This window comes from Neolamprologus multifasciatus, chromosome 18 (genome assembly GCF_963576455.1).
Source record: "Neolamprologus multifasciatus chromosome 18, fNeoMul1.2, whole genome shotgun sequence".
In the NCBI taxonomy this organism is placed as follows: Eukaryota; Metazoa; Chordata; class Actinopteri; order Cichliformes; family Cichlidae; genus Neolamprologus; species Neolamprologus multifasciatus.
The window spans coordinates 4,926,712-4,948,051 of record NC_140456.1 but is presented as its reverse complement, the minus strand read 5'-3'; the positions used below and the strand labels follow the sequence as shown (position 1 = coordinate 4,948,051).

The following is a 21,340-nucleotide window of genomic DNA, read 5'->3' as shown; positions in this document are numbered from 1 at the left end:
AAGCTTTTCTTGTTGATCCCATATTGTGTAACTAGTCTGTCAAATGGAATAAATTCTGTTCCTTCTAATATATGTTCTAAGTATTTTATTCCTGCACCACTCCAATCTGGAAAGTTTATCATATTATTGTTTTGTAATATGTCAGGGTTGTTCCAGATAGGTGTACGTTTGCATGGGATTAATGAAGACTCCGTCAATTTTAGAAACTCCCACCATGCTGTCAGAGAAGAGCTGATGCTGACGCTTTTGAAGCATTCATGTCGTTGGATATTTGAGCTGATAAATGTTAGGTCTGAAATCTCTAGATTATTGCAAAGTGCTTGTTCTACATCTAGCCAAGGTTTGTCTAAGAAGGTATGTTTTAGCCATCCTGAGATAAACTGAAGAAGTAGTGCTGAAAGTTAGGTAGTTCTAATCCTCCTTTATCCTTGGTCTTTTGTAGTGTTTTTAAGCTAATAATTGGGGGTTTATTTTTCCAAAGGAGTTTGGACATATGAATCTAGAGACCTGAACCAATCTTGTGCCGGTTTAGTTGGGATTATTGAGAATAAATAATTTATTTTTGGTAAGACCATCATTTTTATAGCGGCAACCCTTCCCATGAGTGATATGGGTAGACATTTCCACCTAGCCAGATCACCTTCTACTTTCTTTAAAAGTGGGATATGGTTTAATTTAGTTAGATCTGCAAGCTTGGGAAAAACGATAATACCTAAATATTTTATATTTCCCGATTGCAGTGGTGTAGAAGAAGAATTATGGAAGGGGCAATTAATCAGAAGGACTGTAGATTTTGGCCAGTTAATTGAGTAATCTGATATTCTTGCAAGAGTTTATCAATTTAATCACCCCAGAGATATTGGTTTGTGAGTTTTGGAGAGAAAGTAACACATCATCTGCATAAAGGCTGATTTTAAGTTCCAAGTTCTTGCATTTTATGCCCTTAATTACTGAATTCTGTCTAATTGCTGCTGCTAGTGGTTCAATAGAAATTGCAAACAGTGAAGGGGAGAGTGGGCGGCCCTGCCTGGTGCAATAATTGTTTAAACAAAATCAGACAGGTGCATAAATTTTGGCACTGTTGTCATTTTATTGATTCCAAAACCTTTAGAACTAATTATTGGAACTCAAATTGGCTTAGTAAGCTCTGACCTACATTTACAGGTGAATAAATGTAGGTCAATTGTAAGTTTCCCTCCTCTTTTAATTTTCTCTGAAGAGTAGCAACATGGGGGGTCTACTCTCAAATGACCTAAAGACAAAGACTGTTCACAATCATGGTTAGGGGAAGGATACAGAAAGTTGTCTCAGAGATTTAAGCTTTCTGTTTCCACAGTTAGGAACATATTGAGAAAATGAAAGACCACAGGCTCAGTTCAAGTTAAGGCTCGAAGTGGCAGACCAAGAAAAATCTCGGATAGACAGAAGCGACGAATGGTGAGAACATTCAGAGTCAACACACAGACCAGCACCAAAGACCTACAACATCATCTTGCAGCAGATGGAGTCACTGTGCAACGTTCAACCATTTCAGGCACTTTACACAAGGAGATGCTGTATGCAAGAGTGATGCAGAGGAAGCCTTTTCTCCGCCCACAGCACAAACAGAGCCGCTTGAGGTATGCTAAAGCACATTTGGACAAGCCAGCTTCATTCTGGAATAAGGTGCTGTGGGCTGATGAAACTAAAAATGAGCTATTTGGGCATAACAAAGGGTGTTATGCACGGACTGGGAATCTTGTCAAAGTTGAGGGACACATGGATTCCACTCAGTATCAGCAGATCCTGGAGACCAATGTCCAGGAATCAGTGACAAAGCTGAAGCTGCGCCGGGGCTGGATCTTTCAACAAGACAACGACCCGAAACACTACTCAAAATCCACTAAGGCTTTCATGCAGAGGAACAAGTACAACGTTCTGGAATGGCCATCTCGGTCCCCAGACCTGAAAATTACTGAAAATCTTGGGTGTGAGTTAAAGAGAGCTGTCCATGCTCGGAAGCCACCAAACCTGAATGAACTAGAGATGTTTTGTAAAGAGGAAGGGTCCAAAATACCTTCAACCACAATCCAGACTCTCATTGGAACCTACAGGAAGCATTTAGAGGCTGTAATTTCTGCAAAAGGCAGATCCACAAAATATTGATTTCATGTCCTTTTTTGTGGTGCCCAAATTTATGCACCTGCCTGATTTTGTTTAAAAAATTGCACACTTTCTGTAAATCCAATAAACTTCATTTCACTTCTTAAATATCAAGATATCGATAGTGTGCCTTATGTATGAATGAAGAAAAAAAGAAACAACATAATTTAAAAAGATGTTTGAAACTCAAGAGGTCAGAAATTCCACCAAGCGGAGCATTTTTAAAATCAGGGTCAAACCTATACTTCTCTATAGTTCATAAACATGGAGCAGGACAAAGACAGTGCTCTGTATGTTATAGACATTCATCAACATCTGCTTGCAGCAAATCCTCTGTATCCAGTGGCCAGAGAAGATTAAAAAAAATGTAGTCAAGAACAAACCAGGAACCAATAGCAATACCAGTTCTGAAAGAAAGTGATGATGGATTGGCCACACAATTAGGAAATCCACCAATAACATCACTGCACAGGCCAAACAAAGTGACAATATGAATGACAAAAATGTATATGCAGGAATAATTATCAATGTTTCAACTCATTGTAGGGTGTCTTCCTCTCTCTTGTACTCAACTTAATTATTTCCAACTTAGGACAGTCCTGACAGGGGCGACACTTGGAGGGCTAGACATTTTGGCTCTTAGAATATTACGTCAGTTTCCTTGTTGCAGTTCGTCCTTAGATTTGTCATGCGTCTCTATAACATATCTCTGAGGTCTCATTAGGACCCAACGTGAAATAGATTTCTTAATACAAAACGGAATCTATTTATTAAGGTTTTGCATACCTATTCTGTGCAACTTTACTTCAGGGTTCCACGTGATGCCCAGCTGCTGCACGGACCAACCGCCCCCAACATGTCCGGCTGGATAACGACTGCTCATCTACAATCACAATGAACACCGGTGTACCACAAGGCTGTGTGATGAGCCCTTTCCTCTACTCCCTCTTCACCCACGACTGCAGACCTGCCGGTGGTTCTAACACCATCATTAAGTTTGCAGATGACACCACAGTGATTGGCCTCATCATTCACAACGATGAGGCCGCCTACAGGGAGGAGGTGGATCGTCTGGCTGAGTGGTGCGACACAAACAATCTGCTACTTAACACTGAGAAGACCAAGGAGCTCATCGTGGACTACAGGAGGAATGCTGACCCACATCCACCCATCTACATTAAGGGGACAGCTGTGGAGCGTGTGAGCAGCTTCAAGTTCCTGGGAGTTCACATCTCCGAGGATCTCATCTGGACGACCAACTGCTCCAAGCTGGTCAAGAAGGCTCACCAGCGCCTCTTCTTCTTGAGGACTGAGGAAGAACCACCTGTCCTCAGACATCGTGGTGAACTTCTATCGCTGCACCATCGAGAGCATCCTGACCAACTGTATAACAGTCTGGTATGGGAACTGCTCTGTCTAGGACCGGAAGGCGTTGCAGAGGGTTGTGAAAACTGCCCAACGCATCGCCGGAGCACCACTTCCTGCCATAAAGGACATCTACAGGAAGCGGTGTCTGAAAAGAGCTGGGAAAATCATCAAAGACCCCAGTCACCCATCACATGGACTCTTCACCCTCCTGCCCTCTGGGAGGTGCTACAGGAGCCTCCGGACTAAGACCACCAGGTACCGGAACAGCTTCTTCCCCACAGCTGTCAGACTCCTGAACTCTGCCTCCTGACATCTGACCCACACTAAACACATGGACTGGACATACACACACTCACAACCATCTACACACACAATGGACAACTGTACCCTCATACACACAATAACATGGACTGAACCACCACTCACAACCACTTTATATAGCTTCTGTAGAAATTATCCACATATCTCACTTATCTTAACTGCACTACTGTATAATTCTGTGTAAATAATCATTCTGTACAATACGATAATTTTTAAATCTACAACTGTTTATAACCTGCATAGTTCACATTTCTGTATAACTGTATATCTCATATTTTTGTATAGTTTTTTTTAATTTCATGTTCTGTATAGTTTTTATATTTATATCCTGTTCATAGCTTGTACTCACTACAGCCTGTACATACTTATAGATAAAGCATATTCATAACATACTTCGTACAGTGTACATTATAACATACCATAATAGACCCATTTCTGTAATATACTCACATATCTATATTATTGCTAATATATATTTGTAATATATCTATATCATGGCTAAAGCACTTCTGGATGGATGCAAACTGCATTTCGTTGCCTTGTACCTGTGACATGTGCAATGACAAAGTTGAATTCTATTCTATTCTATATGTGAGCGATATTCAAATATTATCTCTCATGCAGTGAACAGCGGAGAATTCTGTCTACATGCAGAAAGTCATAATTTATGAGGCGTACAGCTTGCCACTCCAACTTGGTCCTTGTGGCCAATAATCCAGTTTTCATCGTCTCAACATTTTTCTACATATTGTGTACAGTTCTGGACTAACATGACTTAAATATGGTGGATTTTTTTGTTTTTTTTATTAAACAGAAGATTTGAAATCCAGTTTTTATTTTACTATGCTAACAGAAAACATGTCTTCAGTGAGGCAGTATCCCAGGCGGTAATGCACGCCATGTGTCTTTTTGACATTTTGATGAGTCATATTCATTTCTATATTATGAAATCTGTATATGACACTTTTACATACCTATTCTGGTCAGCTTTACTCCAGGATTCCACAACAAATCCAGCTGTTCTCTGGCCCAGACATAAATGCTTTCAGCTTCCTGCTTCAGTTCAAGCTGCTCTCCTTCCCCACTGATGGAGATTTCCTCCTGTTCCTCTTTAATCTTTGGAGGCTCTGTGTCCTGCTGGTCCAGACTGGAGCTCCTTTCCTGGTCACTGACCTGCTGATCATCCAGACCTTCGTGTTCAACAAAGGGAGGAAGAAGAATCAAGAAGGATTAAAAGGGGTCACCTATTGAGAATTTACCTTATGGTTTCAAGGGCTCTTGCATTCTTGCAGATGCTGCCACAGAAACATTCACTCATAGTCATGTGTTCATTGGGTGATGTTGATGTTGTTTTTTGACCAATGCATTAAACTATATATTTTTAGATATAAGTTGTAATGGACGCCTGTTCTTACTCCTTGAGTCTAAGGTTTATTTTGAGCACCTGACGGCTCTTTTTTGCTTCTCATCTATAAACTACATCTATAAAAGGTAAATGCAAAAACTGAGTTTTCTCCAACCTTTTCGGTGATTCGAAACGCTGTTTACATGCGGACGAAAGGACCAAATGCATCAAAAAATACCCATGTTGGTGTGGACGTAGCATAAAAGAGTTAATAGTTTTACTGCTACCCAGGGCTCGCAAAATTTCAAAATCCCTGGTAGCCCTTCGGGCAGGGACTCTTCAAAATAAATTTAAGTAGCCCGAATAAATAAAGAGCAATTTTTTGATTGATGTTTTGTTTCCGTTACATTATTATACTTTAATGTATAATATTGTAAAGGAAACAAAACATTAATCAAAAAATTGTTGAAACACAAATTACAACATTGTATAAAAATTACAATCATCAACTCAAATACTTGGTTCTAATTGAACAGAAATTTCTATGAACTTGTAAGAACTGTGTAGAACATGAATCAGTCTGTTTCAGATCCTGAATTTGAAATTTCCACTGAAGTCACGGATAAGAGGCAAGTGGAACCAAGATCGAGGCCATTTGCTTTTTGAAGTTTGCAAAGACTGCTAAATTGTGCCAGTGGTAGTTCACTCTTTGCAACATAGTACGCTGTTCTAAACAGATCTTTCAGGTTTATTTTTAGTATGTTATTTGCAATTGGTGTTTGTTCTGGGAAAGATATTGCAGACTGAGCAATAATGCATTTCCAATGGGGGCCTTTCTTAAAATTACTGGTCCCAGTAACAGAGGCGCTTGTCGACTCAGAAATCGAGGGAAAACCAACAACACACCCGGCAGAACATTGTTATTTACACGGGTGCACATAAGTGGTCCGCATGTGCGCATTCGCTGTCAATATAAAAGACGCGCACAAGATAAGAAGTTGCAACGCGAGTTTGCGTCCATATAAAAGGCACTGTTTTTGTCCGCTAGAGTGGGATTTTCACAGCACATTCTGCACCAAATCTCTGTGCGTTCATCATTTGTTTGCCAGCTCACCTCCTGCAACCACTTTTCCAAGAATACGCGCTTGTTTTGTGGTTCGGACTCCTTCTGACATTTCTTTGGAGGGTAAGTAGGGCTGCACGATTAATCGTTAGAAAATCGCGATCTCAATTCATACTTATGTGCGATCTCATTTCCAAATGACAACGATTTAAAAAAAAAAAAAAAAAAAGACGACGACTGTACCGCATTTTGATCCGGGACATAATCTGCATGAAAACAAGCGCTCACTCTTCCTGCTCAACAAATGACAAGGGCGGAGCCTTATACCACGTGATACCGAAGCTGGCTGCTAAAATTAGCAGGGAAAAAACAACGGAGAGCACGTCAGGGATGACGAGAAAGTGACTGGAAAAAATCCGTCCCGGTCAACCACCCAAACATTGGGAACCTTATACAGCGCTTCCCTATATCCCTATAAAGTAAATCCGTTGGGCATCTTTCCTCGCCTTTAGACAATAATTCTGATGGCAAAAGAACCAAACGGGACAGGAAAAAAAAAAAAAAAAAAAAAAAGTAGGTACCCCCAACAGAATTTGTTTCCCCTGCATCGGGAGGATGCGCTAGGCTGTCCAAATCATGCACAAACAGTATCCCACAGTTGTTTATGTCTTTGAACCCATTTTTTGATAGCAATGTTGAATATTATTACACAGGGGGGGAAAAAAAAAAACTACGCGTAAAATAATTACACCTCTGCCTTTCTAAATGGAGGGACAGTAGCTGCTTGTGTATATGCAAGTGTGTAAAAACTGCAGATAGATTCAAAATACTGTTAATCTTACTATCTGCCATTGCAGAAATTAATCTCATGTAAACAATAACATGGCGCACAGCGTGATGTGAAAGGCACACATCTCTGACATTGTGTGATGAACTCCGTATTCTTCGACCACAGGTAAATGCAAAAACTGAGTTTTCTCCAACCTTTTCAGTGATTCGAAACGCCGTTTACGTGCGGACGAAAGGACCAAATGCATAGAAAAATACCCATGTTGGTGTGGACGTAGCATAAAAGAGTTAATGTTTTACTGCTACCTGTAACGCCATGTGTCTTTTTGACATTTTGATGAGTCATATTCATTTCTATATTATGAAATCTGTATATGACACTTTTACATACCTATTCTGGTCAGCTTTACTCCAGGATTCCACAACAAATCCAGCTGTTCTCTGGCCCAGACATAAATGCTTTCAGCTTCCTGCTTCAGTTCAAGCTGCTCTCCTTCCCCACTGATGGAGATTTCCTCCTGTTCCTCTTTAATCTTTGGAGGCTCTGTGTCCTGCTGGTCCAGACTGGAGCTCCTTTCCTGGTCACTGACCTGCTGATCATCCAGACCTTCGTGTTCAACAAAGGGAGGAAGAAGAATCAAGAAGGATTAAAAGGGGTCACCTATTGAGAATTTACCTTATGGTTTCAAGGGCTCTTGCATTCTTGCAGATGCTGCCACAGAAACATTCACTCATAGTCATGTGTTCATTGGGTGATGTTGATGTTGTTTTTTGACCAATGCATTAAACTATATATTTTTAGATATAAGTTGTAATGGACGCCTATTCTTACTCCTTGAGTCTAAGGTTTATTTTGAGCACCTGACGGCTCTTTTTTGCTTCTCATCTATAAACTACATCTATAAAAGGTAAATGCAAAAACTGAGTTTTCTCCAACCTTTTCGGTGATTCGAAACACTGTTTACGTGCGGACGAAAGGACCAAATGCATAGAAAAATACCCATGTTGGTGTGGACGTAGCATAAAAGAGTTAATAGTTTTACTGCTACCTGTAACGCCATGTGTCTTTTTGACATTTTGATGAGTCATATTCATTTCTATATTATGAAATCTGTATATGACACTTTTACATACCTATTCTGGTCAGCTTTACTCCAGGATTCCACAACAAATCCAGCTGTTCTCTGGCCCAGACATAAATGCTTTCAGCTTCCTGCTTCAGTTCAAGCTGCTCTCCTTCCCCACTGATGGAGATTTCCTCCTGTTCCTCTTTAATCTTTGGAGGCTCTGTGTCCTGCTGGTCCAGACTGGAGCTCCTTTCCTGGTCACTGACCTGCTGATCATCCAGACCTTCGTGTTCAACAAAGGGAGGAAGAAGAATCAAGAAGGATTAAAAGGGGTCACCTATTGAGAATTTACCTTATGGTTTCAAGGGCTCTTGCATTCTTGCAGATGCTGCCACAGAAACATTCACTCATAGTCATGTGTTCATTGGGTGATGTTGATGTTGTTTTTTGACCAATGCATTAAACTATATATTTTTAGATATAAGTTGTAACAGACGCCTGTTCTTACACTTGAGTCTAAGGTTTCTTTTGAGCACCTGAAGGCTCTTTTTTGCTTCTCATCTATAAACTACATCTATAAAAGGTAAATGCAAAAACTGAGTTTTCTCCAACCTTTTCGGTGATTCGAAACGCTGTTTACATGCGGACGAAAGGACCAAATGCATCAAAAAATACCCATGTTGGTGTGGACGTAGCATAAAAGAGTTAATAGTTTTACTGCTACCCAGGGCTCGCAAAATTTCAAAATCCCTGGTAGCCCTTCGGGCAGGGACTCTTCAAAATAAATTTAAGTAGCCCGAATAAAGAAGAGCAATTTTTTGATTGATGTTTTGTTTCCTGTTTTGTTTCCGTTACATTATTATACTTTAATGTATAATATTGTAACGGAAACAAAACATTAATCAAAAAATTGTTGAAACACAAATTACAACATTGTATAAAAATTACAATCATCAACTCAAATACTTGGTTCTAATTGAACAGAAATTTCTATGAACTTGTAAGAACTGTGTAAAACATGAATCAGTCTGTTTCAGATCCTGAATTTGAAATTTCCACTGAAGGCACGGATAAGAGGCAAGTGGAACCAAGATCGAGGCCATTTGCTTTTTGAAGTTTGCAAAGACTGCTAAATTGTGCCAGTGGTAGTTCACTCTTTGCAACATAGTACGCTGTTCTAAACAGATCTTTCAGGTTTATTTTTAGTATGTTATTTGCAATTGGTGTTTGTTCTGGGAAAGATATTGCAGACTGAGCAATAATGCATTTCCAATGGGGGCCTTTCTTAAAATTACTGGTCCCAGTAACAGAGGCGCTTGTCGACTCAGAAATCGAGGGAAAACCAACGACACACCCGGCAGAACATTATGTTATTTACACGGGTGCACATAAGTGGTCCGCATGTGCGCATTCGCTGTCAATATAAAAGACGCGCACAAGATAAGAAGTTGCAACGCGAGTTTGCGTCCATATAAAAGGCACTGTTTTTGTCCGCTAGAGTGGGATTTTCACAGCACATTCTGCACCAAATCTCTGTGCGTTCATCATTTGTTTTAAGCCAGCTCACCTCCTGCAACCACTTTTCCAAGAATACGCGCTTGTTTTGTGGTTCGGACTCCTTCTGACATTTCTTTGGAGGTGGAGGAACACCAATTGCTTAAAGGAGCTTGCTTCTTCGACATCTTTAAGAGTTATAAACAAATGTCTGTCCTCCTCCAGAAAATCTTATGTACGCAAACACGCGTTGCAACTTCTTATCTTTTTTATTTTAACAGCGAATGCGCACCTGCGGACCAATCATGTGCACCCCTGGTTATTATTTAGCTCGTCATGTTGCAGCCACAGAAATTCTTCTGTCCATGAAACCATAAAGCTGCACTTTCTTTTTGCCTTATATCCTGCTGCTTTTACACACGCACTCACATAACGCTCAGCGATTCTCTGCGCGATCAACCTCTCACATGTTTAAGCTTGCTGCGGAGGATTTCACTTGTCATGTTTGCATAGTAAGTAGGGCTGCACGATTAATCGTTAGAAAATCGCAATCTCAATTCATACTTATGTGCGATCTCATTTCCAAATGACAACGATTTAAAAAAAAAAAAAAAAGGACAACGACTGTACCGCATTTTGATCCGGGACGTAATCTGCATGAAGACAAGCGCTCACTCTTCCTGCTCAACAAATGACAAGGGCGGAGCCTTATACCACGTGATACCGAAGCTGGCTGCTAAAATTAGCAGGGAAAAAACAACGGAGAGCACGTCAGGGATGACGAGAAAGTGACTGGAGAAAATCCATCCCGGTCAACCACCCAAACATCGGGAACCTTATACAGCGCTTCCCTATATCCCTATAAAGTAAATCCGTTGGGCATCTTTCCTCGCCTTTAGACAATAATTCTGATGGCAAAAGAACCAAACGGGGCAGGAGAAAAAAAAAAAAGGTAGGTACCCCCAACAGAATTTGTTTCCCCTGCATCGGGAGGATGCGCTAGGCTGTCCAAATCATGCACAAACAGTATCCCACAGTTGTTTATGTTTTTGAACCCATTTTTTGATAGCAATGTTGAATATTATTACACAGGGGGGAAAAAAAAACTACACGTAAAATAATTTCACCTCCGCCTTTCTAAATGGAGGGACAGTAGCTGCTTGTGTATATGCAAGTGTGTAAAAACTGCAGATAGATTCAAAATACTGTTAATCTTACTATCTGCCATTGCAGAAATTAATCTCATGTAAACAATAACATGGCGCACAGTGTGATGTGAAAGGCACACATCTCTGACATTGTGTGATGAACTCCGTATTCTTCGACCACAGGTAAATGCAAAAACTGAGTTTTCTCCAACCTTTTCGGTGATTCGAAACACTGTTTACGTGCGGACGAAAGGACCAAATGCATAGAAAAATACCCATGTTGGTGTGGACGTAGCATAAAAGAGTTAATGTTTTACTGCTACCTGTAATTTATTGCAGCTTACTTTTGTTTTATTATTTTCTAACAAAGGTTTAATGTGTGAAATAACTGCAATGGAGTTCGAAAACAAAATATTGGTGAGTGTGCTTGGTGGATATATTTTTGCTATACGACATTGCGGTGTTCTGACAAACCATCCTACTTTGGCAAAACGTCCTACCGTAAGTAGTTTATGCACATTTCTGCTTTCACAGAGTAATTTCACCACAAATTTAAGTAGGTATGACGGCTTGCCACTTAACTTTGCCCATCAGAGTATACTTGTAGCTCATATTCATAAAACCAGGATGGTTTGCCACTACATTTTACACATTAAAGTATGGTTTTAGGTCACAGTCACAAAGGTATCATGGTGTGGCACTCTAATTTACCAGTCAGAGTATGTTTCTAGCTCAGATTAACAAAGGTAAGACGATTTGCCACTTAATTTAGCTGTTAAAGTATGCTTGTAGATCACATTCACAAAGGCAGGATGGTTTGGCACTGAATTTTATCAGTCAGTATTTTTCTAGCTGATTTTCACAAAGGTAAGACGGCTCGAAACTTAATTTCGTATTGTGCGCATGCGCAGAAACAATGGGTACGATGATTCGTCAGGTAGGATGGATTCTCAGAAAACCGGCTCAAAAGCCGCAACAGTAAAAAGGAGATGAATACCAGAGTATTAGTGAGATAGAGGTTTTATCTTAAATTGGCATAGCAGGTTGGCTAAAATGGCTACCAAGGCAAAGACTAGTGAGCTTCCTGAAAGCCTGCGTCAGGTATGCTTTTATCAACACCAGACTAGGTGGGGCCAATTAGCACCAGCTGAACATACTGAGGAGATTAGGGGCTAAACAGGAACGTAACAGGTGGCTAGTAGCCTTCAGTAATAGCAATAATTCACACGGCAATAACGAAATACATTTCAAACTACATTTGGGCCATTTATTTGTAATCTGTAGTGGAAAACATTTTAAGAGTAACCTTCGCAACACTGCACAGATATAGCTGCATACACTTTACTGGGGTGTATTACTAGTTTAGATCAATGCATTTATGCAAAGCATTTAGATCATGCCCAAGTAAATCACACAATCCCGCAACCCCCTACACCTCCACAAATTTACTCACCTGTATTGTGTGCAGCAGAAGTTAATCTCTCCTTGATAAACTCTCTCAGATGCTGAACTGAAGACATTATTGCAACAACAACCGATACCGCCAAACCAACGTCTTCAAACTTAACTCGGGATCTCTCAATGGCCCCATTGCCGCTATTCTTCTTTTATTGCTCTTACGGTAGGCTGATGAGGGCGTAATACTGCCCTCATCAGGTCAGTCCAGTCCAACATAAAGTCTGGTACTTTGCAGAAAACTGCGATTTTGCCATGAGATTATTAGTGATATCCTGGAATAAAGAAATAAGAAAATTCTTTGATTTAAGTTTGATTTATTGGAAACCCCTTTAGTTTGATCCAGCATTAATCATTTAACAGAACAAAGAATAATCCCTTCATTGATTATAGTCACTCTAAAAATAATTATATAAAATCTTTTTAATAAACAAGGGTCTCCTGATTTCTCTGGTACGGTCCATGAAGTGGAAGTGAAATAACAATATACAAATACATTAACATAAATAAACTACATACATTTAGAGCACAGAGAAAATTAAAGTTTCATGTGGAGCAAATGATCGTGGACAATTAGGATAAGGCTGTTGATGTGGTCGCCTTTCTCTTCCCCTCTGATAATAACAGCTAACATTTTTAACAACAATTTAACAATTTATCACTGTACAAAAATAAAAAGTATTTATGTTCATGTTGAGTCTGAGTCTGCAGAAGGTCGCAGTGCAGTGGAAGACGTCATGCCTCATTTCTGTATTAAAGACGCCAAGTCACAGTGGCCCCCAGTATTACAGATGTGTGACACTGACTTCCCACTGTAATGATCAGAAGCTGATGCTGTAAAATTAATATAGTTCCATGCAAGACATCAAGGTGGAACTATCTGTGTGGACACTAAGATGTGAGCTAAAGGGTAAGAGAAAACCTACACAAGTATGAGAGCTAGAAAAGTGATATACATGGTAAATGGCCTGCATTTGTATAGCGCTTTTGTAGTCCTTAAGGACCCCAAAGCGCTTTACACTACATTCAGTCATTCACCCATTCACACTCACATTCACACACTAGCGATGGCAAGCTACATTGTAGCCACAGCTGCCCTGGGGCGCACTGACAGAGGCGAGGCTGCCGGACACAGGCGCCACCGGGCCCTCTGACCACCACCAGTAGGCAAACATGGGGTTAGTATCTTGCCCAAGGATACTTGGCATGCAGCCAGGAGGCAGCCTGGGATCGAACCACCGACCTTTAGATTAGTGATCAGAAGCTGATGCTGTAAAGTTAATATAGTTCCATGCAAGACATCAAGGTGGAACTATCTGTGTGGACACTAAGATGTGAGCTAAAGGGTAAGAGAAAACCTACACAAGTATGAGAGCTAGAAAAGTGATATACATGTTCTTCCTGGTAGCTAAATGTGAATAATAAAAACATGTAGCAGATCATAAAAGGACTCATTCTTCATAAATAAGGAGACAAACAAAACACCCACATCATGAGGAACCTGGAAAGACTCATCCTCAACCAGCTCCGCCCTATAGTTAGGCCACATCAGTATACCCTTCAGTTTGTTACCAGCCCCACCTCGGGGCTGAGGACGCCATGATATAACTGCTCAATCGTGCCTACGCCCATCTGGGCCAGCTGGTGAGCACTGTGAGGGTCATGTTTTTTTGGGGTTTTTTTTAAAACTTTTTCAGTGCATTTAATACATCAGGTCAGTCCTGGGTGATAAGATAAGAGATAACATCAGATAAGATAACCTTTATGAGTCCCACATGTGGGAAATTTCTTTTGTTACAGCAGAAAGTTACATAGCAAAAATTAGAAAACACTGGAATAGGATAAGATGATAAGAATAAGAATAAGGTACTGTACACAATAGACTAGAATAAAATAAAATACTATATACAATAGAATAAAATCTTGTAGTGTTTATAGGAGATGTAAAACCAGTCATAACAGGGGTTTAACACCATGACACGGACCCCAGCTCAGTGGTGCAGCCTCAGCAATGAAGGTGCTGAACATGGTCCATTTAGACTCAATGTCCCCAGTCTCCCTCTGAATGGTGTCGAAGCTCTGCCAGAGGAGACAGTGATGATCTCAAGGACAGGGACTTTTGATATGTAAATTACTAAATTCAGTTGAGAAAAAATATAAGTAAGTTAGTATCAACTAGTGGTAGGACTGAGCTAAAGTGCTATCTGGGTCCATCCAGGTCACTCACCACCCCTGGTGGACACAGGTCAAACTTATATTAGACAATAGAAGGAATAAATTAAAAAAAGCATAAACAAATTTTCACAATTTTCAAATTGTGAGTGGGTAGAGAATTTCTACATGGGTTAAATACATAACAAGACCACCTATCTATACGCCAAACGAGACTAATTACACCTGTCTAATTCACTATATTGCCACTGAGGTAAATGAAGTGCAGCCTGCATGGTGTAATAAAATAATAAACATTATGAATTAGTATAACACCTGTTAGTTACTTCTTTTCAGGACCGGCCTAGTTTGGTTCTGTGGAGAAAAGCACTTTTGGATTTGCTGCCTCAGTTGTGGTCTGGAACCTGTACGTCGGTAAGATTAGAGCTTCCAGTGACTGTGAAGACTGAACCCAACTCAGACAGTTAAGACGATTCTTGAATTTTGATTTAATCAAGATTTTGATGCAAATTGGTGTTACTGAAGCTCAGAGAGGGAGGGGTGTGTTATTTAATTAAATTGCAGGCTGGTTTAAATTCATGTTGGGTACCTCCTAAGGAATTGTGGACTGCATTAAGTCCACTGTGATGTCTAATTGGCTAACTTAATCTGAAAATACCATTATTATTAAAATACCAGATTTGTTTGAACAATGTGTCTTCACGTCACTGATGGTGCTATAAAGGGAAATTGTCAGACATGCTCTTGGCAGGCAGGGGAGGTGTGTGTTCCATGTTTGCTATTATGTGCTCCACTTTTGTTCTGAAAAACACAACTTCAGAAGCCTTTGATGGAGTACGGTTGAGGACCTGGAAAGTGAGGACGAGAAGGAAGTCAGTATGATGAAGCCCCTTGAATGTGTTCAATCTTTCTGGCCAGTTGCTTCACCAAAAGGCAGATCACATGAAGCCCTGTTTAACATCTCGTTTAGAAGTACTGTTAGTTTTTCAAAGAGTAGCAGGAGTGTGGGGTTGCAAATTTTAAAGGCTTTGCAGAATTTCTTCAGGCCGGAAAGATGTTGGTTCAGGCTTTTGGAACACAATTTAAACAAAAACACAAAATTTACAGGAGATGATGTGAAGTGTGATGCCAACAGTTTTATTGAACATACAACTTAATCAGAAACTTAAAAGAAAGGAAAGACCTCTAGCGTGTTCGCCTTAAGCACATGCAAGCCAAAAGCCAACAAAAATGAATAAAGATGAAGACTCCCGGGGCACTTCTGAGCTCCTTTATTGGAGAGGAGCTCCTCCTCCTTTATTATATAATTATCCATATTTTATCTTTAAACTGATTTAATTCCATCTTAAACTAGATTGATTTCCCCAATTTTGTCAAAATCATTTTCTTAAAAGCATTTATCTATTAAATGTGTTTATTAATGTCTCACTTTGACCAGTCTATCAATTTACACAACTTTGCATTCCTGTATGATATTCAACATTTGTCTTGCATAACTTTTTGGACTTTCTTCCAATTACCTTTTCATCCATCATTTTTATAGTTGTTTTTTTTTTGTTTTTGTTTTTGTTTGGGGGGGGGGGGGCAAGGTCAGCCCATAGGGTCAGGAATAATGACTGTTATGCCAACCTTATAGTAAGAAGCAATTAATACTACAGATAAATTTAAATCTTTAAATCAATTTGCACTGCTAAATGTAAGCTATAAATGTCACTAATTAGGGGCTTCTACAACTTTGGGCAGTTTGGACCATCAAAGTGACTCACATATATATAAAATAATTACCAAGTGCATCTTCAAATCCAGTTTCAGTTTCTACCAACCAACATATCACAAACCATTCAAAATGGAACACTGTTAAAGTTACACATTAGTCTAAATTATTATATCTCAAAACAACAGCTGGGTATCAACAGGTGCTCACATAAAAGCAGTTATGATATAAACATAGAGAATAAACAACCTAAGTATGTGGGTCACAAACAATATGAGTAACTGCTTAACATTGTCATTCCCGAAAATATTCCTTTTCTGTATACAAAGCACTTCCCAAATATGTCAAGCCAATGTAAAGAAAATGTAAAAAAAAACAAAAACAAAACAACAACAGGACTTCTAGCAGTGTGCAAGTCAGCGAAAAGTGATTGCAACTGTTTGCTGCTTTAAACACCTTCAAACTGTGAACTTCAGATAAACAACTGGCTTTAATTAAGGCTACCTCATGAACACTTGTATTTTTTAAATACAGACATTTCCGATTGTGTTTTTGAGAAATAGTTGTTTTTACATTAAGACACCAAAAATATCTCAAGCACTGTCAAGGCCGTGACGAAAGAAATGAAGAAACTTCAGCCAAGACAAAGCCCATAAACTATAAAACAATAACGGCAGAAAAAGGTGATAAAGGTGCACAAATTTTGTGCAGTTTTGAAAATGACGTTTTTTATTTCAAATGTTCATTTTTAAATGATCCAAACACTGTTTGTGTTCTACCTTTAGCATGTACCATGGTTTCATATATGCATTTTCAAATGTACAGGTGTGGTTACTTACATGTGCCTCTTCAACTGTCCTTTGTGAGTAAATCTTTTCACCCTTGTGAATTCTCATGTGTATATTCAAATTAGATTTTACATTAAATCTTTTCCCACGGGTGCTACAGGAACATCATTTTTCATTTGTGTCTATTCAAATGTTCCTTCCGGCTAAATCCATTCCCACAGACGCTACAAAAATGAGGCTTCTTACCTGTGTGAATTAGCATGTGTCTATTCAAGTTTGACTTCTGGTTAAATCTTTTCCTACAGGTACTACAAGAATGTAGTTTCTCACCTGTGTGAATTTGCATGTGTCTATTCAAGTGTGACTTCCGGCTAAATCTTTTTCCACAGGCGCTACAAGAATGTGGCTTCTGGCTAAATCTTTTTCCACAGGCGCTACAAGAATGTAGTTTCTCACCTGTGTGAACTGGCATGTGTTGTTTCGAATGTGACTTCTGGCTAAATCTTTTCCCACAGGTGGTACAAGAATGTAGTTTCTCACCTTTGTGAACTGGCATGTGTTGTTTCGAATGTGACTTCTGCCTAAATCTTTTCCCACAGGTGGTACAAGAATGTAGTTTCTCAGCAGTGTGAATTTGCATGTGTCTATTCAAGAGTGACTTCCGGCTAAATCTTTTTCCACAGGCGCTACAAGAATGTGGCTTCTCACCTGTGTGAATTTGTATATGTCGATTCAAGTTTTCCATCTTATTAAATTTTTTCCCACAGGTGCTACATAAATGTGCTGTCTTGGGATTTTGAACTCTCAGTCCTGCTACGACTTCATCTGACTTTTTTCTGTGTGAGTTATCATCCTTGTTTTCGTCCTGATCTGTCTCAGGATAGTTTTGAGAAAGTAGCTGTTCATTGCTTGGTTCTGGGTCACTGTGGTCACTTTCTTCAGGAAAAGCAGGAAAAGTCTTCTGCTTCAGTACAAGCAGGTTTTCGTCCTTACAGTCTTGTTGTGGAAAATCTGAAGTGACAGATTTAAAAAAAAAAAGACAAGAACAACACATGTTTCAGAAATTACAAGGTAATCTTAACCATTAGCAGGTACCACATGATAAACATGTTGCTCAGATATACCAATGAAAGGCATGTTGTGGGGAGAAGCTGTTTTGCTGACTAATTTAAAACCATTTTGGCTGCTCATTTACAAACTCTATGAAAAACACTCTTCTTCTGTGATCGATTTAACTTTGGAATCGTACATTTCTCAAGTGATTTAAACTCTTGTGATGAATCACAAATATGTGATATCAACTACAGACCATCTACAGTGAGAAAATACAGACAATATACAATCAAACAAAACAACAAAATGTTGTCATTTAAAAGTTAAAGTGCAGAAAACATTTAACAGTTTACTTAAAATTTACAGGACACTCACTACAGTATTTATGTATTTTTTAGATTAACTATCCATTGCCTGATTGGTTGGGAGAATGGGAGGTAGAACCTTCACCTCTCAGGTCCCTCTTCTGTGGAAACAGCTGCCAGTATGGATTCAGAAGACAGATACCCTCTCTAGTTTTAAGATTAGGCTTAAAACTTTCTTTTTTGATAAAGCATACAGATATGGCTGGATCAGGTGACCCTGATTAGGCTTAGGACTTGCCAAAATTCATGACTGTTTCTTCTACTCACAACACCGTGTTTACAAAACACAGCCATGCAAATAACCTGTTCTTTTGTCAATTGGCCAAAAACAAGAAGGAAAAGAATTACATGTTTAGTTAACTTCCTGTTATTAAATTTGATATTCACTGTAAGTGCGCCTGCAGGTGCAGGAGCGCAGCACAAACAAAGGAGTGACGACTGCAATTCGTGACCGACAAACAAAGTGACAATACGAATGACAAAAATGTATATGCAGGAATAAATTACAAGCTGATGTTTCAACTCATTGTAGGGTGTCTTCCTCTCTGTTGGGCTCATTTATAACAATTTTTACCAACATAGGACAGTCTTGCCAGGGGGAACACTGGGAAGCTAGAAATTTTGGCTTTTGGAATCAGTCAGTTTCCTTATTTCAGTTGGTCTTTAAATTTTTCATGTGCCTCTATTGGGGCTGCCACGATTACTCAACTAGTCACGATTACGTCGACTTTAAAAAAAAGTCAACAACTAATCTAATAGCAAAGCGTCGTTTGAAGCTTTGTAAGATCCTGAAAGATGCAGGAAAAAGTAGGATTTAAGAGTGTAATAACGGACTGAAACAAAAGAAAGCAGCAATGCATCTACAAGGACGCCAGCTGTCGTTAAGTCTGGGAGCCTTCTGAGAAAATAAAAGAGAAGAATTTCCAATGCAAAATCTCCAAAATGGAACAGCCCTTCGATGGCAGTACGACAGTGATTCACAAGCATCTGAAAAGGAAGCATGTGGTGGCTTCTGACGACGAAGTGGTTCAGTCGTCTCAGTAAGGTGATTGGCTAGTTAGCTGCTAACATTAGCGTAAACAGTGAGCTACTTACTCATATTGATAGCTGTAAACATTATGTTACAGTACTGCTTAAAAAAATATGTTGTCTTCAATAGACGATGTTTTCACCAAGCCAACAATATGCACACCTCAACACACATTTTGTGTGCCTTTCAGTTTGCTGCTACAATCTGCAAATTTCATTAAAAGTTTAATAAACTATCATCTTGTCTTTATTTTTAGTTACGACTTACCTTAAACACTTCAAACTGGAAGCTAATGAGCAGATGCATGCTGGTGCAATAAGCCGTACATTTTACGTCCAATGGATGCATAATCTGATCAGTCAGCTAATCGCAAAAATAATCGGTGACTAGTCAACTATCAAAATAATCATTTGTGGCAGCCCTAGCCTCTATAACATATCTCTGAGGTCTGATTAGGACCCAACGTGAATTAGATTTCTTAATACAAAACTGAATCTATCTATTAAGGTTTTGCATACCTATTCTGTGCAACTTTACTTCAGGGTTCCACATGATGCCCAGCTCCTGCCCGGTCCAGATGATGATGCCATTGGTTTCCTGCTTCAGGGAAAGCTGGTCTTCTTCCTGATTGGTGGAGATTTCCTCCTGTTCCTCTTTAATCTGTGGAGGATCTGTGTCCTGCTGGTCCAGACTGGAGTTCCTCTCCTGGCTACAGACCTGCGGGTCATCCAGATCCTCATTTTCCTTACAATCATGTTGCTGTGGGAGGTCTTGATGGACACAACACAAGAAAGAAGTTACACTGTGAGCAGGTCTCTCAGGTATGTGAGCGATATTTAAGGTGCACAAATGTTTTAAATATTCTCTCTCATGCGGTGAACAGCAAAGAATTCTGTTTACATGCAGAAAGTCATCATTTATGAGGCGTAAAGCTCGCTACTCCAACTTGGTCCATGTGGCCAGTGATCCACATTTTTCATTGTCTTAACATTTTCCTACATTCTGCATACAGTTCTGGGCCAACATGACTTAAATCTATATGGTGGAAAATTTAGTTGTTTTTTTTTTAAACAAACAGAAGATTTTAAACCCAGTTTTTATTTTACTGTGCTAACAGAAAACATGTCTTCAGTAAGGTAGTATGCCAGGCAGTAATGCACGTGTCTTTGTGATGTCATCACCTGGCCTTTTGATATAAGTCATATTCACTTCGGTATTATGAAGTCTGTATATTACAGATTCACATACCTATTCTGGTCAGCCGTAATCCAGGTTTACACAACAAATCCAGCTGTTCTCCAGTCCAGACATTAATCCCTTCATCCTCCTGCTTCAGTTCAAGCTGCTCTCCTTCCTCACTGCTGCGGGTTTCCTCCTGTTCCTCTTTAGTCTGTGGAGGCTCTGGGTCCTCCTGGTTGAGACTCCTCTCCTGGTCACAGACCTGCTGATCATCCAGACCTTTGTGTTCAACAAAGAGACACAAGAAAATAGTGACTAATGTGATGATAAGAAAGATCAAGAAGGATGAAAGGTGGTCACCTATTGAGAATTTAGCTTATGGTTTCACGGGCTCTTGCATTCTTGCAGATGTTGCCACAGAAACATTCAGTCATAGTCATTTGTTCATTGGGTGATGTTGATAACCTTACAGCTGTCTGGGGTCTAATTCCTAGATTTGACTGCCAGTGATCATCACACAATGTGAATAAACAAAGAAATGAACAGCAGCATGATCTGAATATGATCATCAAAGCAGTTAACGTATGCTGTTGATACTAATCTTGTAACATTTTACTAATAAATATACACTCACTGGTCACTTTATTAGGTACACAATGCTAGTACTGGATTGGAGCCCCTTTCGTTCTCACAGCTGATTTAATTCTTTGTGGAGATTCAGGAAAGTGATGGAAACGTTCCTCAGATATTTGTGGTCTATATTGACCTGAGAGCTTCACACAGCTGCTGCATATCTGTCAATTCCACATCCATGATGCAAATTTCATATTCCACTACATTCCAAAGG

General features: G+C 39.6%; 2 protein-coding genes across 4 annotated transcripts in view; both read right to left on the bottom strand.

Annotated features, from left to right (window-relative positions):
* Positions 1 to 21,340, bottom strand: part of LOC146497155 (uncharacterized) — a 34,040-nt gene that overhangs the window by 7,026 nt on the left and 5,674 nt on the right. For 2 of the 3 annotated variants that reach the window (XM_085140809.1, XM_085140808.1), the window contains exons 2-3: positions 20,563 to 20,772; positions 19,833 to 20,084 (exon numbers count right to left, since the gene is read on the bottom strand). In XM_085140809.1, the coding sequence (XP_084996935.1) occupies positions 19,833 to 20,084; positions 20,563 to 20,772 (462 nt within the window). Of the gene's footprint in view, positions 1 to 17,196; positions 17,878 to 19,832; positions 20,085 to 20,562; positions 20,773 to 21,340 lie in introns of all 3 variants that reach the window. The other variant, XM_085140807.1, reaches the window with a different exon arrangement.
* LOC146497156 (uncharacterized) lies at positions 7,395 to 12,360 on the bottom strand. The gene is made up of 3 exons (XM_085141036.1): positions 12,191 to 12,360; positions 8,163 to 8,378; positions 7,395 to 7,635 (listed from the first exon to the last, which is right to left on the bottom strand). Exons 1-3 carry the CDS (start codon positions 12,255 to 12,257, stop codon positions 7,412 to 7,414), a joined length of 507 nt encoding a protein of 168 aa, XP_084997162.1. The 5' UTR covers positions 12,258 to 12,360; the 3' UTR covers positions 7,395 to 7,411.